Source organism: Microtus ochrogaster, chromosome 2 (assembly GCF_000317375.1).
Source record: "Microtus ochrogaster isolate Prairie Vole_2 chromosome 2, MicOch1.0, whole genome shotgun sequence".
Taxonomy (NCBI): Eukaryota; Metazoa; Chordata; class Mammalia; order Rodentia; family Cricetidae; genus Microtus; species Microtus ochrogaster.
In genome coordinates this window covers 66,604,955-66,631,113 of record NC_022010.1, presented here as the reverse complement: position 1 = coordinate 66,631,113, position 26,159 = coordinate 66,604,955, and the positions used below count along the sequence as shown (strand labels likewise).

Here is a 26,159-nt window from a genome sequence, read left to right as displayed (position 1 = left end):
CTATAGGCCATTAGTTGCAGGAGCCTCATTAAAACCATTCAATTTCTGGAAACCCTATCTTTGCATAAGAGGAAATTTGCTTCCTTTCACTGTCTGTCAGGCATTCTCTGCCCATTAGAAGTTCCCATTCTCTCCCTAGGTTATCTTCCCTGTAAGAATTACATCTATATTTATAAGCAGTTGGGGGAAATAAACAACAAAAACACATTCGTTGCAAAGTCTGCAGTACCTATTCCCTAGCACCATACAGGAAGTGCTTACTGTTCTCTGACCTGAATGCCTACTATGACTCACAGGACTTGGCAGTAACTGCTCAATCACCCCTCTCTGCTGAAACATAGACTCTTTCTCTTGTTGCTTCATCCATGTACATATTTACTATGAGCACTTGATAATGACGCATTGCCAGAAAATCAACCATTGTAGAGAAAATCCTAGCACATAGAACATAAGGACTTGAGCCATTTCATTATCTCCCCTTATCCCATCTGAGCTGCCATTATACTTTCTGTAAGACCTGCTTGGATGGGCTGCCAGAGATCTTAGCAGAAACCCTACAGGTTTACCCAGTTCGGCCTGAGGTGCTGCTGGACTCCTTGTAGTTTTAGGTTTGGGATGTGGATGCCTTGGTTGTTGAGGCAGTTTGGGAGCTGAAGGAAGAAAACCTCAGGTTAATACAGAATTCTGGATTTTAGAAATGTTGACTAGGAATATGTTTCTTATAATTTCTTGGGTTTCAAGAAATTTCCCTTTTGAGCTTTGTAGTATTTATTCCGTCTTGATATTGTGCTTTTTTATGATATTTGGATTTCTTTAAGAAATAAAACTCATGAAGAAATATGGATCTATATATTAAGAATGTTTCCTATAGCTTCTCATAAGGGTTCCCAAATGAAGAGATGTTACAAAACCTTGCAGTTACTGTGTGCATGGTAGTGTGGGTGGTTTCACACTAATGAAAGTCCTGACAATATCAATTGGCCAGCCTTGAACATATTTTATATTTTCTATATTTGTCCCCATCAAACCAAAGTTTTATCATTTCCTAAAATGGCAAAAATCAAACAAAGCACGAACATGGTTAAAATGCAGAAATTTACATCTTCAAAAAAGCACATTATAAGAACCGCACAAACTCAGTTAACTCAGCCTAGATGGTGCAGGTTCCCCTGAAGACATGGACAGAGATGGATACCACATACCAAAAGTGTGCATGTGATGAACATGATACATGGAAGCAGAGATAGAAAAAGTCTAAGGTGTCACAGTGAGCCTGTATCTGTATATGTGTGTATTCTTTTTCAATAAATTGGCTCATAAAAACAAGACGTTATTAAAACAAGACGCCCCTTTAACACTCAAACATGTGAAGGACCCAAAGAAGCAGAAGCTTTGTGAAGTCCCAGAAGCAGTGGTTATGAAGGTGACAAAATGGACAAGAAATGCAGATGTGGAAGGACGTGCTATGCCGTTACCTAAGGTCAGTTCTGGAGCCTCAGTTCTAGTAACTGCTTCAAGGGTTGTAGCAGGAACTGATCAAGAGAAGAAAAGACATCAAAGAGACCTTATGAATGTACAGAATAATAGAAAACATCCTAACAGTAAAAACAAGGTTTCTTGGGATGCAACATTATTTTTTATTTTAATATTCTTAACTAGAGAAAATGAATATTTCTTTCTCCTTTGAATACTTCTCTAAAGAATCACTACATTTGATTCAGAGGTTAGTCACAGTCCTTGGACTCTGTTGAGCATCTCCTGGAGATCAACTCTGGAATCCCATTGCTGGTAATTATCCAATTTTAACTAATATGATAACATTTATAAAAAATCTGACAAATCATCAAAAAATGTAAGATACCCAGAACTTTTATAAAAGGCAAAATCAGAAAATACATCCACTGTAAACAGTGATCAATGCCAGATGCAAGGAGCAGTTTAGATAGTCAAATATTAACATAACACAGTTTATAAACTCTATGGTGATTTCCAGGGATTCTGTCCCTGTGAGTAACTCTTTGCATCACTGCATATATAGTTTGTATTTATATTGTCCCATGAGTATGTGCTAGACCCACGCCTTGCTAGTAGCTGACAAAGAGAAACATGTATAGGGCAAGAAAGAGGAAAATGTAGGAAGTGTTGAGGTTACACCATGGTTTGTCTATGATGGGTGTTCATGGCTCTAAGGAAGCTGGAACCACACCCATTAAGAGGAGAAGTCCTTGGAGAACATACTGTCACTTAAGAAGACGAACAACCGGTTCTTCCTTTCTGCCATCCTTGGGTTGTGTTCTCATTAGTTCTATGAATAGAAAGAGGATGATCTTGTGCAGAAATGAGAACCATTGAACCCCACTGGATGCATTTGAAGATTTCAGCATTCTGTGACAGAACTGACAGGAGAGCATTTGTCTGGGAACACATGTTATATGTTATATGTCTGGGAAGTCAAGTCTGGCATGTTCTCCATCTGTTCTTTCATCCTTCGAACCTTCAAATCCTGCGCTAATTTTTTATGAATTATCTTGGATTTTTTATTTAAATTTTCAGAGTTCATAAAATGTAGCCTTTGTGTTGTTCCAATTGTTTTATGCTCGCACAAGCATGCTGCTTTACGTTACTTTCTGCTTATGCAGGAACAGCTTTTCTTGCTGTTGTATTGTCAACTAAGTGGTAAATGAGACCTAACTTCTATTTTAGAGCCGAGGGCTGAGGTGGCTCAGGAGGGTGAGTGCAAGCTTAGTGAATGTAATAGTTTTGATAAGATTGTTGTGGCTCAATCCTATACCAAGCAATCCCATCTTCAAGATGCAAATATAATTAGAGAGTAAGAAAAATAAACATTAACGGCCATAAAGAAACAATATTCTTAAGAAAGAAGCATAAGTTACTTAGGCAATGAGGTTCTCCTTGCAAACCAGGAGCTTTTATCCTGAAGAGATATGTAGAACACTTTCCAATACAAAATAAATCACAAACCACATATTTACCCAATATAGTCTGAGGTGCTTCTGGATGGGGTGTGGTTTTAGGTTTGGGACGTGGGCGGCGGACTTTTTTGGTTGTTGCTGAAGCTGATGGAAAAGAACATGGTGCTGATGAGTCCAAAAGCTATGCCTAGGATGAGGAATCTTTTCTAAACTTTAAAAAAACAACTAATAGTTTGAGCTGAGAAATATTGTCACTGGGATTTGAAGATTTCTTTAATAATCGAGACTCAGAGACAAAAATAATAGATATAATTACATTTAAGAAATGTAAGTTAGGAACCATTACTATTCCATTGAACATATATTTAATCCCCAATTGGTTATAAATCCCCATTTAGCTCTATGGTATGAATTTTGAACCCACTCCACAGTGATGCTTTTAATTTAAGACAAATGTGCCTGGGGGGGGGGTCCTGTACTGGGTGATTTACCAAGGTAAGTATTTTAAAAGTCACTGAAACACCAGCAGAATCCAAAACCAGTTCCACAGAGCTTGGAATGAAGAAAGAAGATGTCTCAGACAACTTTCACTGGGCCCTCAATCCTGTTGTCTTAGAGGCCTAAAGGAGGGCCAGGGCTCACGACTCTTCAAAGACTCTACTGATGTCACAATTTCAAGGCGCACAGATCAGGTAGCTGTCTTAAATTAGCCAGGGTACCTTTCTGCTAAATGGGAAGAAAACTTGCAATGCTTTGAGGTGAGCCCTGTGACAGAATGAAACAGGGTGTGTCACCATAATCTCCTCAGCAACCACAGCGACCCTCAAGGTGAACAGACAAAAGCACTCACAGAAGGATACAAAGAATCATTACCTATGTCTGCTGTGAGACATGATCCAAAGCAATTTAAAACAAGGAGATGCTAAACACACCGGAAAACCCACCAAATTCTCCTGAACATGAGCTTTGCCATTCTTGCACTGGTTCTTTAGTCAAAAACAACAACAACAAAAATACCAAAAACTTAAAAAAATTTCTATATAAGCATGCACAGATGTTTGTACAACACAGTCCTATCCTTAGCCTTTCTATACAGTTAATAGCAATTTTGCTTGTTTTTTCTACAGTGAGCTACAGGTTTTGATTGCATTTACATTAGCAAAAATGTGATAGAAAATTCTGCTTAGAAAAAGTGTTGTGCATGTGATAACATCATATTTAATAATTATAAAAATTAATGTGAAATCATAATTTGTAAAACTATATACTGAAAAACAAATGTTGGAGTCATAATAAATACAATTGTTGATATATTTAACAAGACACAGTGAAGAATGACCAAAATATGCAATGCTTGATTTTGTAGGAAATCTGCTTTGGGGAAAGATGAAGACCTATGTTTGAGCAAAGGCAAGCAAAGAGCTAGACCTAGAGGGTCGTTAGTCCAAGGAACTTGTTACTCCATCTCCTCACTATACAGAACAGACCTGGTTAGGACAGGTAGCAGGACATGCCAATGGGCTCAGAGCAGTCGCTGAAGTTGGACTTCTCTGATCATCTTTGTGGATTTTCCAAAAACAACATCATGGCTCAACTAAGCAAATATCACCCTTCTTAGTCAGGCTACACTTCTTAGGTTTTTATTGTTACTTCCACACATGGCACCGCCCTCTCTCTGTTTGTAGGAGTCAGGCCCATTCTTGTTGGCAAATTTATAAAGACTAAAAATTCCAGGTCAACATTAAACGTGTTAGCCCACATATACATTAATTTTTACTTAACAATGAATGACATGTCTACAGTTGGTGAAACAGTGACTCCCGGATATTACTCCTATTCTTTATTTCTCTTTATGATGTCTGAATAAGAGTTGCTTCTCTGTTGAGCTAAGTCACTTGTTAGCTCTAATGGATAGCCCACAGGTGCTAAAATGGCATCAAATAAAGAGTGTGACTCTTGAATCAAATATAGTAAGAAGATATTTTTACAATTTATAATCAAAGAGCAAAGTATAATTAAATGTCAGAGGAAAAAACACATTTACAAGTCTCAGATATCAAGGAATTCCCATGACAGCAGTACAAGGAAGTCATAGGGATTGGCTAGAGCATCATGCTGGCATCAGCTGCTTCGTCTGGCTGAAGCCTTCTCCCTTAGCGGCAAGTGGGATTACCAATTTCATCACATTCAGTGAAGTGCTCCCGGAGCCAAGAACCACATTTACCTGGTGTAGTTTGAGGTATCTTTTGGCTTGGGGTGGCTTGGGGTCCATGAGGACGTGGACGGTGATTTTTTGGTCGTTGTTTTTTGGGGGCTAGAGAAAGCAAATTGGTTATTGTGGTTGTATGACTTCAGAGCTAAAGAAAGACGAACACATGAATGTAAGGTTTCTGAAGTCTTCTCAGACTTTTGAGTTTGGAGACAAAAAAGTCTCTTTGATCTGGAATTCTTTCTTGGTAATATATATGTCAAACAATTTTGGTCTCCTGACAGTTGAGACAGACTGTCTGACATTGTTTTGGTTATTCTGAAATTTTTACTGTTAGTTGCTAGCATGAAAGAAGTTCCAGACAGACCCAAAGGGAGTTTGAAACATGGCATATGTTGATATCACAACAGGGAAACTTCGGCTAACCTGCTTCTGAATAACTGTCCTTAGAAAGACTCAGTTTAGGCTTATGAGTCATTAAAATTAGTATTACTCTATATATTATGCTTTATAAAAGTCTTTCATATTTTCAAAAAAAGAATAACAAGAATAATAGCTTAAAGGGTAGGCACGCTGAAGTATATGAGATATTTATTTTTAATGTAGACTAATATTGAGTACTGAATAGACTCATTGACTCTGTGAAACATTTGCAAAGCAAGATAGTAGGGGTGATATCTAAGGAGTTGAATAGAGGCTTATAACTAAGTAACATCCTTTAAGTACTCTTGATATATTTATAATGAGAAATAAGTCAATGATAAGAATTTTTTTGTGAATGAAAAATCCCCTTGACCCATACAGAAAAGGATCCAACAATAAGCAGAAAATGTGCTTAAAGACTAAAAGGTCATTGCTTAATGTTGTCACTGGAGCCCTGGTTCTCACTCATAATTACAGGTTCAACATCTGTGGTAGTGACTGGCCAAAAGCAATACATGACAGAAGTTAAAAAAATGTTCAAAGTGATTTATCTTAAAGAGGAAACGTTTTAAGCCTGTTCTTGTTTTCTTAAAGAAATAAGAGGTAGTTTATTCTATAGATAGATATTTTGAGTGACCATGGCCCAGAAACACAGAATTAGGCTACCCCAAATTCTAAATTCCAATGTGGGAATGGTTTCCTGAAGCTTTTATAGTTTTAAAGAACAAAGAAAGTAATAAATCAAAGCAAATTTAAAATACATCGGTGGATACATCACAGAGGCAGGTACAGCAAGATGGCGGAATTTGTTCTACAGGCCCAGAATACACTCTGATGACATTCTTAATCTTAAGATTGGTGGAAGCTAGTGACCTGCTAAATTAATCGACTCCAAAAATTTTCTACCTATTAAGTTATAAGTTATTAGTTCTGACATAGAAGTGGGCAAGGAATATAAGACTGTTGTGTTTAAAAGCATTTATGAAGTCTGAGAATACTATTACTGCCAGCAGATGGCCAGTTTCTGTGCCTACCCATCTTGCACCCATACACACTTTCACTTAGAATGGCTATGACATTACTGAAAAGTATTTTCCTATGTTTGACTATCTGATTCTACCTATACTGATACTTTGGTTCTATGGTTGTATGATGGGTTATACTAAATTATTCTGAAAATGGCTACAGAGGCTTCTGTTGTATCTCTTGGAGGAGTGGTGGTTGTGAAAATAGGAAAAGTATTGCCAACTGTGACAATCATACAGATAGAGGTAAATGCGTATTATGTTTCTGTATTTACTTATCTCAAATGGATAATTTGTCTGGAATTATCCAGTGTATGGTAAGATATGGAGGACTGGGGAAATTGCTCAGCAATAGATCCCTTGGCCAGCACAAATACGACCCTAGTTTTAATTCCTAGAAACCACCCCACCCACTGAAAGAATAAAAATAATTTAGAATAAAAGGGAAATGATGCAACCTTTTAATCTCAGTATATATAATTTCTATAAATTAAATCATTCTTCATAGATCAAAAATGAAGAATTACAACTAGCATTAAAATGTATTTTTTCATTAAAGCTAAGAGATTCCATGTAAGATTCAAATTTCTCATTATCTAATGTCCTCTAAGCCTTGGTATAGAGAATGACTTTCCTAGATGGTTCAGGGAACCAAAGTGTGAAGCCAGGTTAAAATGCATCAGAGAGAAGTAGCCGAGCTAGTGACACACAGAGATGGGAAGAAGCTGGGGCAAGATGAGGAAGACATTGCTAGAGCTTCTTTTCATAAGATGCATTCTCCACAGAAAGGTCTACTTGCATCTGAATCAAGTGGAGTCAAGGGGAAAGGGCCATTGTCAGAAAGGGTGGCTCATCACCACAAGCTCCAGCCAGCTCTCCTTGCTCCCATGCATACACAGTAGAGGCTTCAGAAAGTCCCTGCTTTGAGAGATGGATAGACAGAGCCCTCTGGCTTCTAGCAGTATGGACAAGCAATCTGACCCCGAAGGTCAAAGAAGTGTAATGTTCAGGTGCTATTCGCTGTGCAGATGCATGAATGCCTGTCATGATGTTAAGATGGACACTGCCAAAAATAGAAAATACATTTAAGAAATAAATAAGGAACGTTTGAATGATGATTGAACTAAGAATACAGGCAATGAGAGAGATGAGAGGAGAAATCTCAAGCGAGCGTCAGTTAAGAAAGCACTTGTGACTCATGGCTAGAGAAGGGTCTTCAGTTCCGACTGTAGCAGGCACATAGGCTGGATCACAAACAGAAGACACAAATGAAGAGAAAAGCAACCTTAAGTATTTGTAATATTTACTTCGGAGACATTGGGCACAGTTTATTCTAGGTTGATGTAGACTGGTTATATGAAGGGCTTGTTTATAATGAGAAGGATCTCTTAGTTTTCTACTAATTGGAATCTTAGCACAGCTCTTCAGTAGTAAACAGAATTTTCAAAACTGTTGCATAAATTTGGCTTTTTTTAAAAATATGGTAGAAAACCACCCGGTTAGTAATTATTATTTAAAATGCCAACAGGTTAGTTCAGAGGATCCCTATGTGACAAGTCTCTCTGTGGCTGTGCCCATGAAAGAGGAACACATGGCCCCTCCTGTGTGGAATACCTATAAACAGCTAGCAAAGCCACTTTAAATTGTCCCAGGTACAGAAAAGTCTAGCTTCTATTCATTATAAACTCGGAAAGACATAAAGATGCTTTTTTTAAAGTGTGGGATTTGTAAGATTGTCAGGTATAAAAGATTCTCATTTCTTAAGCTTAGTGTGCATATGTCTAGAAGATAAAGAACAAAATTATGATACTCAGCTCTGGAATTAGTGCAATGTATAAACCATCACTTCCACTGATAAAGTGTGTTAGGCAAGACAGTGGGAATAATGTTTACCAGATTTAGCTGGTGGCATGTCAGGTGTGGCTTTGGGCTTAGAAAGCCATTGCTCTGGTGGTTTTAAGTCTGAAGGGAAAAAGGTACCATAATCAGTGTCGCAGCTAAGCTTTTGGCATGGAAATCAATGTTACTTGTATATTCTTTTCCCATCTAGATGCCAAGGTATTGGAAGTGTTGATTACCAGGCTGGGTTTTGGGTACTTCTGGCCTGCATGTTGTTTTGGGTCTCTGGAATGGTTTGGGAACTAAAAGAAAAGGTATTAAAATTAGCATAATGGTCATGGTTGTAGCTGTCAAAAATAAGGATGCATAAGTTGAGAAACACTCTGTGAAAAGTCAATGCAGATATAAAAATAGTTCCAGGAATGGTGGAAATGCTCATTTTTTGTCATTCATTTGCACCACTGGTTTCCCAGGAAGAGCCATCTTTTTTTTTTTTTTAAGATTTACTTATTTATTATTTATACAGTGTTCTGCCAGCCTGTAAGCATGCACACCAGAAGGGGCACCAGATCTCAATATGGATGTTTGTGAGATACCCTGTGGTTGCTGGGAATTGAACTCAGGACCTCTAAAAGAGCAATGCTTTTAACCTCTGAATCATTGCTCCAGCCCCCAGAATAACATCTTAAGGAAATGCTTAAAATGTGTCTTTGAGTCAAAGTGCTAACTATCATGTGACTTCCTTCTTAAATACATCATTTAAGAAGAACTAAGTAGGTAAGTTTTCTGCTTTGCTGGCAACTTTCTTTAGGCACAAAACCATAAGACAGAGAATTTTAAAGCTGATTAAGAAGGAACCTGGGAAATTACCCATAAACATCTGCTGTTGACATAAGAAGTAATGGCATGGCTACTCATGTGGGGAATTTCTTAAAATAATCAGAGACCAACTGAATTCTGAGAAGTTACAATGAAACTATTATAGGCATGACATTACCACTAAAAATAATAAAACAATCTTAGATCTTTTAATATTCTCAAGTTGCAAAGACAACTACCACTTTTATACTGGACCCCAGAACATAATCAGTCTATGGTATCCAAACATACTAAAACATTCCCCAATAGGAATGTGTAGCTTTTCAGAGTCTTACAGGCGTGATGAATAAAGCAATGACATTTTAGCCACAAAACTGGACAAATGTTTAGTCCAGGGTGGCTACAGACAACCGTGAGGAAGAACAGATGGCTCTTTGAACACTGGGACATGGTTAAAGGAAGAAGGTCAGCAGGGCAGTGGGAAGCTGTGCTCACGGCCACAGACCTTCCCTGCATTACTGCAGGAGACTGTACAGAAAGAATTCTCCAGTCTTCAGGCTCTTCCCTCCCACACAGGAAAGAAGGAAAGCATGGTTTATGGTGTGATGGGTTGACAGAACTTCAGTCATGCCTTGGTTAGAGACCATGAAAGGAAAAAAATGACAGGAAAGAAAGAGAGGATGCAGAATTACCAATTGTGGGTACCAAGAGCTCCGATGGCACCGTGGCAGGTTCCAGAGCTAGGGAAGCAAAGCACCAAGAACACTGGTTATACCACAGAATGAGATCCCAAGGAGGCTAACATTGTGCCTAAAGTCAGAAGCTGTACACAAACTGTGCTATTATTTCTGAATGTAATTTCCCTTTTGCTTTTCCCATTCACCTTTTCCCTCTCACTTTCCCACACCTCAACTGCCCTGGGTATGTACCAGCTGTGAGACTCGAAGGATTCTTGCTTTAAAAATCCACCAGGTGGGCCAGCTTTTCACACTGTGTGCTTACTAACCACTAATAGAGATGTAGATCATCATATACCATATGAATGTAGAGAGTGAGTATACAGATGTTCAACAATACAATCCAACCATATTGTTCCCTAAAGCGCAGCTGTTTGGGGCATGGCAGCTGACAAACTAGAAGCCACAGCACTGCATCCCTGGTCATTGGAACCCTAAGTATCCACATTTACCCGTTTGGGACTCAGGCGTTTCTGGACTATGTGTGGTTGTAGGACGGGGGCGGCGACCTGGTCGTTTGGTCCTTGGTGGAGCTAAAGAAAGGAAAAACCTCTAGTTAGCAGAGAAAGAGTGAAGCTACAAACTGAGAGGAAATGTTACATGCCACACAGTTAAACCTTTTGATTCAAGCTGGACACATTCTGTTTTGCTACTTTCTGCCATCACTGCATGAAATTAGAATTTAGGGGGTTTTTTTCCTTTTGATGTTTTGTTCTCTTTCTCTCTTTCTTTCTCTCTCTCTCTCTCTCTCTCTCTCTCTCTCTCTCTCTCTCTCTCTCTCTCTTTCTCTTCTTTCTCCTCCCATTGTTCCCTTTCTCTTCAAAGTTTTTGGTCAAAGATTTGTACATTTTCCAAGAGGTCTCCTTATTCTTTCACTTTGAGATAGGTGTTGGAAAATCTCAAAAGTAATGTATAGTTTAGAGGAGACAGTCACACAAAGTTTCAAAGCTATACCATCAGGAGGAACACATAGAAGGCTGCTTTTCAGACACACCACGAGTAAAATATTAAAATTTGGCTTAATATTCCAAAGCAGGAGATTTTTCTGTTTGGTGTTTACAAGAGTCCACATGTAAACAATAGGGAAAATGAATTTAGAAATTATATCAAGGGAAACATTTTTGAAATGAGATTATATTCATAGGCCAGAGGTAAAGGATTTAAACTTTTTAAGGATAACCAAGAACACATAAACAAGTGGATACAGATATATTACTCCATGAATGTGAATATGCCAATTGTGACCACAGCCGTTAAGAAAAGAAGAAAGGAGTCACCCACTCAGTAACTGTGTGTCCAAATAATATTATTACTGTCACTTCCCCAGGGCTCTGGGTCCTGAAACCACACACAAGATTATCAAGAAGGAACCAAGTCAAGGAAAAAAATGTAAAATCAACTTAAATGTGGGATAAGCTCAATTTTAACTTCTCGCTTGAGCAAATTCTAAGTGGTGAAATTTTATCCACACGAGAAGTAATCTCTTCTACTGAAATCAATTCCTGTGGTTTTAGAAAAAATGAATAAAAATGTAGCCAGTTAAAGTTTGGAAAAAGAAATGGAAAAAAAGGGCAGAGGCATGGGCCTTTGGAAGCTGCAGATACAACACACTAACCAGGAGCTCGTGTTGTGAAGGAAAATGTGGGCAATGGCTAGGATGGCACCAGAACGGGGATCTTTCTTTGTTTGGTTTGGTTTTGCTTTATTCTCTTTTGATGAAAAATAAAAAAAAAGCTATAAGGGGCTGGCTTTATTGTTCTTTTCCCTTCTTTTTTCCACCTCCTAATGGATGATCTGGTGACACATCACAGTTTTCATATCTGGAATGATCATCACGCTTTTCAAGAAAGTCTGCAAAAGTTAGAATTTTGAAAAGTGAGAAAAAGACTCCCAGAGGGAAGCACAATTATATCTGGGGAAGCCAGAAGTCTCCACTGGAAATAATAAGTTAGAAGAAGCTAAGGAAAATCTCCTTGAATATAAGACAGGACAATAAAGAATCTCCCGCATCCGAGGCGGTGTGGCTTTCATGGGTGTCCCAGAGCCTCTGTTCAGCCAAACCCAGGCACAGGGTCGATATTCTAATAGAAATCACTGAAAAAACAAACAAATAAGCAAACAAACATCTGAAGGACAATTAGGTATTTTAAAAGTAAAGCAAATGTAGGACCAAAGTTGAACACCAAGTGATACAGGCCACATCTTCACGATGAGTCAGGGAAGCAATTTACCCTTTGTTGATGGTGCTGATGGTAGAGTCTCAGGTTTTGGGGCTGCAATGAAAGCAAATAATGTCAAAACAGTGCTGAACAGCAGAAATTAAACATCCTTTCCCACAGGACAAGGTCACTCTCTGATGGAGGTTTGGGCTCTTCTGGCTTAGGTTGCCAAGGGTTACTCATCTCACATCCATTGTGTAAACCACAGCAAAAGCGTTAAGAATTCTCATCTGTGTCGTTCATCTTTGCTGCGGCTCTCACTACAAATATCCGATGTCTATCCCGAGGACATCTCCTTGAAGGGGTTCTGCATTCCTAGCCACCTGATGTTTTGTTTCTTACAAAGCAACCACCTTCTCCTCAGGAAGTGAGACAAAGTTACACGCTTGTACTCTGTTAGTTTTGAATGGTACCCAGCTTGGCTGGACCTCGTGTTCTTTCACAAAAGATAAGAATCGTAAGTGTGAAAAGGGCCACACATGCTCAGATGGTACGCCCCATGGTCACAAGTACATACTGCTAGTAAACCAAATCCTATGTTTGTTAGCGAATTATTAAGTATCCACGCATAGTCTCAGGTTTCACGAACTGCTTCATCAATTAAATGCCATCTGCGGATGGATAAACAAACCCTCCAGAGGTCATATGAGAAGCGAAGAAGCTATTTATTTCCTCCTGGCTATTTGGTTACATCTATTACGTTATAAAGGGAAAACAACAGGCCATTTATTTCCAGTAGGTTTTGTGCTAGTTTGCTCAAAGGCATTTTCTTTCAAGAAGAAAGCCAAAATTAATGCTTTTTTCCAAGCATAGGAAAAAAGGAGAACTTTTATTTCTTATAGGAACAAATTGATTTGGCACTCGCTGGCTTTCATCACAATGCTAATCCTCTTATTTACAGCGCGGATAGTACTTTGTCTAGAGCAAACTCTGATAATTCTGAATCAGAAGAGTAGTAGGTTTGGAAAAGGCCAGGAGTGACTTGGGGAGGGGAGCGACAACAGAAGCGTTCACAGAGCAGCTTTCTAGGAACCAAATGACTTCCTTTCACAACTCAAAAAGAAAGAAAATGTGGCAACTGAGAGCTGTGTGGTACCGCACTGTGGATCAACACAGGAGGGTGACCGTCCTCATTGTGTGGGAAAGACAAAAGGGAGGAGGTGGCTCTGGTTTTCCAGAAATGTACTGGGCTGTGCACATAAAATTAGCCAAAACCAATGTGGAGCTGCACTGACTAAATCACCGAGGAAAAGCATCTCACATGGAAAGTGAAACAGAAAAACAGGCCTTGGAGGAGAGCTGGGCAGGCAGGCGAGTCTTCTGCTGGTGGTTTACATGCTCTCGTGAACTTCAGCTGGAAACAGAGACCTTCTACAGAGCTCAAGTAACACAAGGGTCTGTCGCTAAAGAAGAGCTCTACAGAGATGCAGCCCATACGCTCTACCATAGTCTTGGGCTACTCAACATCCATCCCTCTGCTGTGAGGTGTGGCTGCTAACTCCCTCAGGTGGTGATGCCGACAGTCAGAGCCAGAAAGTCGGACCCCAGGGCTATGAGAAAGTTTAGAAACCAAAGAAACATAACCACACCGGCTTCCAAATGAAAGTTCTGGCAATAAATAAATAAATAATAAACCAAATGTTTAATTAAGAAGTGTCTATTCAAACACTTAGAAGAGTAGCAACATGTCTCTTAACTTAATATTTTTGATTTAGTTCTGAAAATGTGACTTACCATGCATAAATGTCAACCAATATTTATAAGACAGTTTTTAATGCTTTCCAAACTTATTGGGAAATTAGCAGAAATATTTAATTTGCTAACCACCACACACAGCCCCTTTCTCCCTCTGCCTGGTAGCAGCCTCCACTGAAACTGCAGCATAAATATAAAAGTTGCTTTCTCATTGCAAACCTCCCTCAGAGTGATTTCTGAAACACACGATCATTAATCCCCTCCCACTGGCAGAGTTCTTGATGTAAGCTGCTAGGACACTTGATTTTTGTACCCCATGCTTCTCATTTGGCAACCTCAACCTTACACATTTGCTCAAGCCTCCATTTCAGAGGTTAGCAACCTTTCTAAATGCCCTGACCCTAAATACAGTACTTATGTTGTAGTGACACCCAACTGTAATATTACTCTTGTTGCTACTTCATACCTGTAATTTTGCTATCATTATGAGTCATAATATCTGATATTTTACGATGGTCTTATGCACTCCCTATGAAATAATTGTTCAACCCCCAGGTTGAGAACCGCTGTTCTACTTCTGTTGATCTGACACCTCCATCTGGGAGCTACATAAATTCATTTTTTGAGCAGCTGCTTTGATGTCTTTTGCCATCTTCAAAATAAATCCTGACCACTTAAGCAGAGAAGCCCTTGCTTTTGGAACTTCACTGTGTAAACACACTAGTGATGGAAATCCAAGTTGAGAGTCCTTTACACAGCAGACTGTGGAATGCATTCTCCCCAGAGCTAAAAGTTTAACATTTATATGGCGATGACAGTAAGAACTGACAAAGCACTCCATAGCTAATTTTATAAATCAGTATCCAACACTGTTGTGTAAGTTCCTGATAAACTATAAAAGGTCAATATTGGATCATTCGGTATGAGCCACAATCCCTTGGCAGGGAACTGCTGGGAGAAGACTCCTCCTACCAAAGAACCCCATAGTCTTTAGAAAAACACCATAAAATCTCCTGAGAAGTACACAGAAGTCAGTTTTCAAAAATCACCCCCAACTAAGAATGCTTGGCATATTGAAGAAACAGTGCTTTCTGGTCTTGTACCCCGAGAAATGAGACACTCCAAACAAGCAGGGTTCTTAGGAGGCAGAACCCATTTCTGCCTCCAGCTGAAAGGCTGATATTCAGTGCATCGGGATTCCAGTCCAATTTGGTACTGGAAAGTATGTTGTAATACAGACAAGGGACCCTTGCTCACTCCCATGACTGTTTCTGTGTTTTCTGTGAGATGGTCACGAACATATTGCCTACTGCACAGCTCAGAGCAACACTAAGATAATACCAAAGGGCTGGTCGCCCTGAGGTCATCTGGTTGTGCTTTTGCACTTTTCATGGAAAAATTGCATTAGACACTAACACAGAAATCAGAACTCCCTGAACCAAAGAGCTGCATAAATCAATTTTCCAGAATTATTTTTAGAACACTAAAAATGAGGATCAGAGAAATGATCACATTTGGTGTCACTTCTTGAATAAGAGATATTTTAAGTTTCAAAGAAATTAGTTGGGTTTTACTGAGCTAAAAACAAATGAAATAATCAACAAATTCCTATTTTGGTATAAAAAAACTCAAAAGGAAAATCAGATGCTAAACTAATTCAATAGAATGAATCTATCATCTTGGAAGATTTTGGAAATATTCCGTTGAAAGAATATTTCATGCTCCAGGCACCGAGAACCACTTATGGACGAGAGCTCTGCCACTTTCTAGCAACTACTCAAAGACTGACTTCAGACTATGCTTTTAAGTCAGTCTAATTATTTTTCACTCTTACTTCATATTTATTAGGCAATGGGGGTACGTTTATATTAGGCAATGATTGATAGGCATAACGCAATGATCTGAAACACAAAGAAAATCCAGTAACACCAAATTTAAAGTTACTTTTTCAAAGAACTCCTAAGTTGAGCTTCAAGATGTTTTTCCAAAAAAAATCCTGAGAATTGTATATGTAACAGAGTTTGCATCTACCAAGTGCTGGTCCTACACAGCATCTTAATCTGAGCTCAGATCTACTAACTCACAACCAAAATAGCTATAGAACTCGTGCAGTCTGTGAGATACTTTGCATTTTTCCAGATGAGCAAAGAGAACAGACAGCTACTGACAGTTTACAAAGGAGCCAGAGCACTAGCTTCCCTAGCGATCTGAAGTTACACATATGGTATTGAGCAGGTTCAGGACTTTAAGAAATTTCACAGTATGTGTCCCCAGACTTGTAGTTCTTTTTGGTGATAGAAAGGAAAAAAAATTAGTTCAATGTAGAGATAGTAAAATATCTTCCAAGAAGGAACAAAATCATGCCATATTTAGTTGTTGCTCTCAAAGTATGCACTGAGCAAACTACACAAGGAAAGAATTTCAAAACCATCACAAAACTACAGATAAGAAAACTATTTACACTACAAATGTGAGTGAAGTCTACTTGCCGAGTAACGCCTGAGAATAGTGCTAAGCAATGAAAACCATCACCTCCAAGTTGATAAATTATATGAACCCCTCAGGCTGCAATAGCTATTCTTCCCTTCCCCATTTTCTCCACCTGAACCCTACAAATATTTTAAGACTCATGGCTTCAACTCAGTCTTTCACAAGTCCTACAGGCTGGAGTTTTATGATCTTGTGTTTCCTTTTCACTATTGTTACTCTCCAGGTTATAAACAATTTGAAGGCCAGAATAGCATCCCAATAACATTCCCTTAACATCAGCATGCCCCATGGCAAAATGGAAAGTGTGGCAGGCACTGGTCCATTAGACACCGTGCATCAATGTGAACACACACCCAGAGTACAGTAGTTATCTCACATTGTGAGCTGTGGGGGTAGGACCTGTTTCCTGGTTTATCCCCACATCCAAGAACATTCTATTGGAGACCCCTGTTTTCTCATTTTTTACTACTGTTACCTATTTCAAATTTTTGTAGAGAAATTGTCCTACAGAAAAATATAATTTTCTTTTTTACTATAGAGAGATGATCATGATCTATTTGGATTTAAGTAACCTGAAAAGTTAAAGAGACATTTATTTACCAGGTTTGACTTTTGGCGTGATGGGTCTGGGGCGTCGTTTAGGTGTGGTGGGGATAGACGTAGTTTGCTGGGGAGCTGAAAGAGGAGTCAATATCGCATTGGTAAGTGATACTTCTCAAAGGTCAGTCACATGTGCCTGTAAACACGAATACATGACCCTACTGAATGCAAGAATGAGTGCATATTTTTGTTGAATTCCTGATGTCCGTGTCATGTTTTCTGCAGAGTACATGCTCAATAAGCATAAGCACTCATTGGGCCCAAAAGAATTACATTTTTATAGAGAACTTAAATTCACACTTGAGAAGAAATACTATTCAAATAAATGTACCAATGACTGAGCACCCTGGAGGCCTTCTGGATTAAGATAAATTAAGAACTCAATTAAGATATTAACATCAATAGCAGGGAAAAAGCCAGTCGATATTTCAGACTTTAGAATGGGAAATTTAAAACATCTTAATCTTGGAGTTCATTTGTACCTTTACCAGACACTAATGGCTTTTATTATTTAGATAGTTTATAAGACACAAGCTCTTTTGTACATCTTTCTTCAGCATATCCAGGATTTCAGGCACTACTTGATATTCCTGTTTGAACTACTGTGGATTAAACACTATTACCATGTTCACTAGAAAGAAATATACTTAAAATAATCATCACCTATGCTTCTGCTATACTTTTCTAGTCGACAAAGTTGAAAGCAATGAAGGAAACTACTCTTCAAAACTATCAAGGTTGTATAAATTCCTTGAGATTTATCATGAGGCTAACTATGGATAACTCTGCTCCTAGAGGCAGAATCCCATGTGGAGAAGGAAGGGAAGTGTTTATGAATAGAAGCGAGCACACCAATCTGACTGATTCTTTCCTGTCGCTTTACCTGTCTTTCAAAGCGTGCACTACACAATGAAATCAGTTACCAGTTGTTGTTGGTTGTACTTCAGGACTGGTGAAGACTTCCACATTTTGAGGATCAAATGATGCTTCATTTGAAGCTGGAAACAAAAACACCCCCATCCCGCCAAGCAATTTCAATTAAAAAATGAGGTATTTTAGGAATGTCAACATGCTTTCAAGATGGCATACTGTGCATGCTACAAGGATTTAAAAAGGAAGATAAACGTTGTCGTACAGCTAGCAGATGACACTATGATGTAAAGCAGGGGAAAGGATGCCAACTGCTCAGTACAGGCAGACTTGGTCCATGAAAATGAGGTGATGCAAGTCATAGCTCATGGCACGAGATGATGCAGATGAGAAAGGGGCCCGTGCAACTTCTGAATATTTTCACAATGTTAAGATCGAAATCCATTTTTTCTTCTAGTATGGGAAAGTGATAGATACATAAAATGGAATATAAGGTGCCTGCATAAAAATATATCATACATCTCTATTCAGAAATAGAAAAGAAGTAAATGATTAAATGAAATGGGATAGAATGGTTATTTTGGAAGAATGGCATCCATATGGGTTATGGAGTTTTTAATGGAAAACAAAGCACAGAATTTCTGTTAAAAACATTACCCAGTGTTGCCTTTGGCTGTTCAGGAGTTCTAGGAGTTTTAGGTGGGACAGAGTCCAGAGTAGGATCACTTGTTGCTGCTGGAATAAACGCCAACATTTATAAAGGCAATAGAAGTTTGTAGGGATAAAATACAGAGTAAAGAAATAATGTCCCATAAAAGGAAAATATCAGCAACACTTGAGAGATTCCTAGCCAATGCTTTAAGTCAGTGATTCAATAGGAATTGAAGATGCTTACTCTGCAATATCAGAACCCATAAAACAGCTTTACATATTCAACTTATTTTCAATCACTTTTCTGCTGGTTTCATAACTGGTAATGGAGCCTAGTTTGAGGATTCAGTTTTATTACTTTTCTTATTTTCAACTGTTTAAAATCATTTATCTTTACTTACCTTATAAATAATTCTAATATAAGACGACACATACAAAACTAAAACCAGGCACCTACCTTTGTTTGGCCAGTTTGACTTTGAATTCTACAGTGCCTGGTTTAGTAGAGGCTTGGTACACAATGGCAAAAAGGAGCTGCTGGACTGGACTAAACCCACCGTAGATGCGTTGGTAAGTGAATGCAAAACTTAGACACACCTGCTGTGACCAACTATGTCCCTGTTTTAGCACGGGGCTCTCATATCAGCAGTACAACACTTAGGCCCCAAGAAGTCTCAGTGGCGGCAGGCTGCTGTGTGCACCGCAGTGTATCCTCAGTCTCTGTGTTCTAGATGCAATGCACCTCCCCCAGTAGTTAAGACCATTTTGTGTCTCTATGGAATGCCAAACGCTCCCGTACAGAGGACAGATCCTAAAGCATCCCCAGTGAGATTCACTGCCCTACAGATCACTGTCTAGGAATACAAAAATATTCTTTAAAATGACTGTAGACAAAGAGAGATGCCATTATTTCCCCCAGTTGTAGCCGTGTCTACCTGTTCCCTTCCCTTGTATGACAGAGTTTATTTACTGATAAAAATAAAGGAATAATCCCAAAGTGAAAAGTATGGACAGGAACTGTCTCCCTGACATAAATGGAGACAGCTACTGCCCACCATAAAACTCTAGAGAGCACACGCCTTCATTTTGCAAAAACTAAAAGGCACCCACCAAGTATACTAACACCGAGGACCCAAAGGCATCATGAGAAGCATATACCTGTGTGGGGCTCTTTTGCCATCTCATCTGAAGTTGTTGAGCTTGAGATAAGATCGTGAGTTTCTTGAAAATAGAAAAGGTGAAAAAAAGACAAGTTAATTTTGTATATTGTGCATTATTTCCAGACATATTTCAGTGGTGTCTTAAGCAAAGTTTTACACAGGTACTAGAGTTTGGAGCTGTTGACCTCCTCTCTTCCTGGTTGATAGTCACCGCTGCTGTCTTAGCTGCAGGACTTTACATATGATACTGGCTGGTTTTGTGTGTCAACTTGGCACAAGCTAGAGTCATCAGAGAGGAAGGAGCCTCAGTTGAGGAGATGTCTCTCTGTGAGATCCAGTTGTAATGAATTTTCTCAATTAGTGATTGATAGTTCACTAATGAGTCCACTGTGAGTGCTTTCTTATAGAACCCAGGACCTCCAAACCTGATCCTGGATTCTATAAGAAAGCAGGCTGAGCATGTCAGGAGAAGCAAGTCAGTAAGCAGCACCCCTCCATGGCCTCTGCATCAGCTCTTGCCTCCAGGTTTCCACCCTGCTTGAGTTCCTTCTGACTTCATCCAATGATGGACTATGATCAGGAAGTGTAAGCCAAATATACTCTTTCCTCCTCAAATTGCTTTTTGGTCATGGTGTTTTGTTGCAGCAATAGAAATCCTAACTAAGACATACATCATGCTAAGGCCCTGGTTCCCAGAGTCCTGTGAAATTCACACCATTTATTTATAATGAAATGATGCCAGTTATAAATCTAAGAGCTTCAACAAGCAGAAACGCAAACCTACTAGTCCCATGGCAGCCAGGGAAGAAGCTTCTAAAGGAGGAAAGTGAAGGCACACTGAGGATACTTTTAGAATCCATTGTTTATTCTTTCTGCTTAATAGAAGTTGCTGGCCCAGCACCAGTGTCTCACGAATGAACTTCTCTAACCTTGTCCCCATCCCCGAGACACAGGTGAGACAGGCACTGCCACCACTTTGTAGATTCCTTAGACAATGAGGTTGACCGAGGTTTACAGTAGTAAAGACAATCGCCCATGCTCACGTGGGGGAACTGGTGACTTAGTGATTTTCAGCCTAATCCACAGCTAAGGACAACAGGGCTAAGATCAGAGCATTCTTGGCACCAGCCCTCTTGGTTTTATTTAGAGGCAACTTTCGACGATCCTCCATGGAGTCATGACCCCTTCTATAAGGTAGGTAGGCTTGAAGGTAATTTTATATTTGGTATAAAAGGAAGAACGTGTGATGAATTAAAAAATAACTTTCAATGTAGGGATAAATTTCATGTTCACATAAAAGATGAACTTGCAAATAAAAATAGTGCTAAAATCTCTTCGGACACAAAGAACTCACTGTAGGAATAAGAGGCAGAGAAAGCAGAAACTAAAGGTATCTTCTCACATGACGACCTTGTGTTTTATTGCAAAGTTAGCCTAGTTGTGACTTTAAAGGCCCCCGTGGGAGTGACTCTCCTTTAAAAGGATGAGAATGCTGCCAGTTTCTAGCCCTTGGTCTGCCTTAGGCTCATCATGGACCTGGCGATATTGGCTCTGCCCACCTCTGAGTAAGTTAGGAGAGGCTACCGACTTTACGTATTCCTCTCGTCATGAATTATCAATTACTACCATGACTTTATAGTCATGCCTCTGAAAAATGCCATGGCTGCATTTATGTTAACTCCCAAATCTCCTTTCCCTCTAGTGATATTACATCCCATTTTTCTGTACTATGTTCCAAGTGGTATTTATTAATTAACTCTATTTCTCACATTTACACTTTGAGGTTCAAAACCAGGCTGACACCTTCTTACCTAAGTTCTTACTACAGGCATTCATAGGGAATAGAATACTTTACGATCCTCCAACAATTACAGGTCATGTCTGTAAATTCCCCTTTGTTAGGAACCTCTTACTTTCACATATTTTTCTTGAACCTACTTGGGATTCAAGTCACACATCTGTCAGAGTAGTTGGTCTCTACATGTTTCTGCTTCCACACTTTCTGGGAGTTGAGTGGTAAAGAAAAGGAAACAAAGGAGCCGCCCACTAGAAGTTTTATGCTGCGTGGACAGCTTTGATAGGCAACCACCTCTGGTTGCTGCCAAAGTCAGTCTTCTGACTCTGAAGTGGCACATGTCAGAGAAGAGGCCACATTGAAATGGAGTACTCTGAAAAACTCTTTCAATCGCGAGTTCCTGGTTTCCTTACAAAAACTTTGGCATCTAAAAGTTCTTGACAAAACTTTATGTTTAAACCTGAGTTGATTTCACTAAATTGCTCAGCCTGTTTCTAACAAACTATTTTAGACAAAACTGATAAACAGTCCCAGAGCTGGGTGTGAGTGCTACTGTCTGTCAGACAGTCTATATGCAACCATGCCTTGCTGCTAGTCACTGTCTGAAGTGGATAAATGCTAACACTATTTGAATCTAGGCAGTAGCTTTGATCTTTAATTCATAGAGTCCATGTGAGACCGAAGTTGAAGAAGGGAATTAATTTGACAGGTAAAATGAGTAGCACAACTCAAAGCTATAAGAAGCAAAAATAAAAAGTCATAATTATACAAAATATTACTTTCAGATATTCCAGAAAAATATATACACTTGTAAGACCATTTGTTAATTTTATTTGCTGTATGTTTTTACTTTGAAAAGCTAATTTTATGTAAATACCAACATAAAAATTCCCTAGTCGAGTCATGCAATAGTACACAAAGGACTTCAAATAGCAACATTTTATTTTGATTGGATTTCCTGAATATTGTAGCCATATGAAAGATTTTCCTTTTCAAACAGTTTTTTTTTTTTGGATGGAACATTTTATTAGGGAGAGATTCTGTCGCAGCTATTTTGTCCTGCAGGGTGTATGTCCTCTAAATCCTGATACATGGTAGATCCACAGTAGGATTAATCTGAAAATGCTCACTTCCACAGAGTAATTGGAAGATGGGTAGTTTACAATCTTAAAAAGAACAATGACTTTCTAGTTTAGAAGCGGGAGTGGGAGGAGAAGCATGTCCTTCTCTCATTTACTTAGTGTGTGTGTGTGTGTGTGTGTGTGTGTGTGTGTGTGCGTGTGTGTGCGTGCACATGCATGCCTAAGTATCTGCTACCCAGTCTTGTTCCTGGTTTGTATAACCATGGAAACAGAATTCCAACAGCAATACACAGAAGCAATGAAGGGTACAGCACACAGTAGGAAAGCGCCACAGAGTCTCTGTACTATTTAAGTACAAATGATACTTTCTTCAGTTAACACCACTCTGGTTGACCTTGAAGTTTGTGAAATAAAATGAAAATTTTGAGCCCATAAACCTCTAAGAGGCCACAGTGAAAAAGAAAATCATCTGCTATGCTTGAATCTATTCTCTTGCCTTTGAAGTATCAACACCACTTGTTCCTACATTTTATCCTTTCTAGGGTATAATTGTGTTTGGTGAGCCAGATCTGAATTAATCAACACCTCATAGAATAGGCAGTAAGGTCCAAATACAGAGGTTATCTCTTTTCAACAAAGATCTTTAAGATCTCGAAAATAAACTATGGTATAAACTATTCACCTCATATGCCCCTCCTTGTGCAAGCTGAACCATGCAGTTCACAAAGTCAAACTATGTGACACAAGTTTCTGTAATTCCACAAAATACTGAGAGAATTCAACACTGCAAATGGTGAGCGCTGATCTCTTAAAGAAAGTTCCAGAGTGGAGTACAACCAAAAGATGGAGGATGACCATACTCAATCCTGACATTGTCAAGGCAAGACTCTAAAATACATGAGGTCTTTGGTGGGTTTTTTTCCTCTTTTTTAAAATTGATTTTTATTGAGCTCTACATTTTTCTCTGCTCCCCTCCCTGCATCTCCCTTCCCCCCTTCAGCCCTCCCACAAGGTCCCCATGTTCCCAATTTACTCAGGAGATCTTGTGTTTTTATACTTTCTACTTCCCATGTAGATTAGATCTATGTAAGTCTCTCTTAGTGTCCTCATTGTTGTCTAAGTTCTCTGGGAAAATAGAACCATATCCATCACCATGCACAAAACTCAAGTCCAAATGGATCAAAGACCTCAACATAAAGCCAGCCACACTGAACCTTATAGAAGAGAAAGTGGGAAGTACACTTGAACACATTAGCACAGGAGACCACTTTTTGAATATATAACCCCAGCAGCACAGACATTGAGAGAAACAATTAATAAATGGGACCTCCTGAAACTGAAAAGTTTCTGTAAAGCAAGGATATGGTCAACAAGACAAAACGACAGCCTACAGAATGGGAAAAGATATTCACTAACCCCACATCAGACAGAGGTCTGATCTCCAAAATACACAAAGAACTCAAGAAATTGGTCATCAAAAGAACACATAATCTAATTTAAAAAATGGAGTACAGAGCTAAATAGAGAACTCTCAATATGAGGTCTTTGTAATAAGTCTCAATATATTGAGGGTAGGAGGCTCAGTTGTTTGAACATCTTGGACAAGGACAGACAGAAGGTTTTCTAATGTGGAACTCAAATGCATTGAATTACTCTTGGTTTATGGCCATCTTCTTTCTTTGATTCTGATCCTTCATGGTTCTAAATAATAGTCTTTTATGGAATGCTAAAGTAAATTAAAGAAGCTTAATACTTATGGTACTATCAAGTGGTAAACAGAAAGTTCCTATCTATGAACTTTGTATCACGTTAGGATGTTAGACATCATGCACACGCCTGTTTGTGGGTTTATGCTGTGTTTCCAGCTCTGTTGCCCCTGGAAAACAGAAGCTTGACCTGGACATCATTGTATTCACAGAGTCTATGCAAGTCGTTGGGGCACGCTTACAGAGGAATTCAGGTTAGCACACTGAACAAGGAACATGTCATCCTCTGTTGTGAAATCCTGTTCCCCAAATTCCAAAGCATACTGTATGGCCATTCTTTCACACTTCAATTGGAGGGACTCCCTGGAGTGATTGTGAGAGAAATCAGTGAGTCTAACTGTTTGCTTGGGTACCCACTCCAGATGTAGGCTCCTCATGCATCTCCTTCCTATAAAAGGAACTAACCATGCCAAAGGACTTCAGAAATGTGCATATGGCATTGGGCTCACAGTGAGTTTTATAGAGAAAGTTGATGGGGAAATTATGTAGGTCTAAGGGAGAAAGGATCTAACAGCATGAACATAAAAGCCCAGTCTATCGGGTGGTAGAAGGTACTGCACACTTCTCTAGAACTCCTACAATGACAACATTTGAATTGTAGCAGACTGGCCAACATCCAATAGAACACAAGACTAACTCCCTTGCATCGCTAGAAAGACAGATTTCACCCTGAGTAACTGTCACAAACACTTAAGTATTTCTAAGATCTGGCCAGTTTCCTTTAAACACAGAACCTATAAGTACTTTTACATCCTGGTATGCGATTATAGAGCACATTTTTTATAATTTCCTATATATACTTTATGGAAAATTAAATTTGCCAAGGAAATCAAGCTAAATCAACCCTAGTTAGCATACATTACAGAAGGCTATATAAAATGTAATTCCAGATAATAAAATCTCAATGTACTAGGGAAAAATTAGGGCAAGCAGACTGAGAACGGGGAAGAACAGATTAAATGGTTCTGTATCTCATCTATCTTATAATGCTCCAAACCTCAAATATCCTGTCACTTCTTTGCCAAAAATGATTGAAATAGCTCATTTCCATAACCATGCAAGCCAGAATTCTCAATTGTCCTTTATATCTCAAAACTGGTATAGAAGTCTTTATGAGAACACTCATTCTGCAGTTTTGATAGGGAGTGTAAAAGTGGCAAAATTTCCAGTAAGTTCCCAAGCTAAATAAATCTTTGAAAAGAAACACATATCCCATTTAATGACTGATCAAGCAGCCCCAACCATCCAGGAGTTGGCCCGTGGTTTTCCCCTGCTGAATGTCAGCAGTTTCAAAGGACACTAATATTAAATGAGGCTTGTTCTGTCATGACAGTAGATCAAGACAAAGTCAAAATTATTCTGTGTTCACATAGAACACAGGCAAAACACAACCAACTTTCCCCTCCCAACGTTCTAGCTAATGCAGTTTGTTCTTTATAATCACAGCTTCAGCTCCCTCCTGCTCATCCTGCCATCTAGGTCAAAAGCTGGGAAGATATTCATCCACAGATGAATTCACTTTCTGAATGAATTCAACCAAGAAAAGCAAGGCTACACTTCTGAGAATCCCTGTGATGATCATTTAACACGAGACAAAAACTAATCTCTTTCTAGCGTCTTCTAAGAGATCCACGATTCCTCACGGTCTGGGTTCTCCATGTTTGTAATAATTAAACAAGGGAATCTATCCAGATAATTTGGAAATAATGCTATCTATTAAAACCTCCAAAATATATAGAGAACTCAAGAAACTAGACTTTAAAATGTTAATTAACCCAATTAAAAAATGGGGCACTGAACTGAACAGAGAATTCTCAACAGAAGAAGTTCAAATGGCCAAAAGACA

The 26,159-nt window shown here is 39.0% G+C and overlaps 1 protein-coding gene across 1 annotated transcript in view; it reads right to left on the bottom strand.

The window, feature by feature from the left end:
- Positions 1-26,159, bottom strand: part of Abi3bp (ABI family member 3 binding protein) — a 219,320-nt gene that overhangs the window by 65,156 nt on the left and 128,005 nt on the right. Inside the window, exons 15-25 of the mRNA XM_026788609.1 lie at positions 19,669-19,731; positions 18,517-18,594; positions 17,913-17,987; positions 16,990-17,064; positions 12,217-12,258; positions 10,438-10,518; positions 9,941-9,988; positions 5,158-5,247; positions 2,994-3,077; positions 1,476-1,532; positions 567-650 (exon numbers count right to left, since the gene is read on the bottom strand). Of these exons, the coding sequence (XP_026644410.1) occupies positions 567-650; positions 1,476-1,532; positions 2,994-3,077; positions 5,158-5,247; positions 9,941-9,988; positions 10,438-10,518; positions 12,217-12,258; positions 16,990-17,064; positions 17,913-17,987; positions 18,517-18,594; positions 19,669-19,731 (777 nt within the window). The remainder of the gene's footprint in view (positions 1-566; positions 651-1,475; positions 1,533-2,993; positions 3,078-5,157; positions 5,248-9,940; positions 9,989-10,437; positions 10,519-12,216; positions 12,259-16,989; positions 17,065-17,912; positions 17,988-18,516; positions 18,595-19,668; positions 19,732-26,159) is intronic.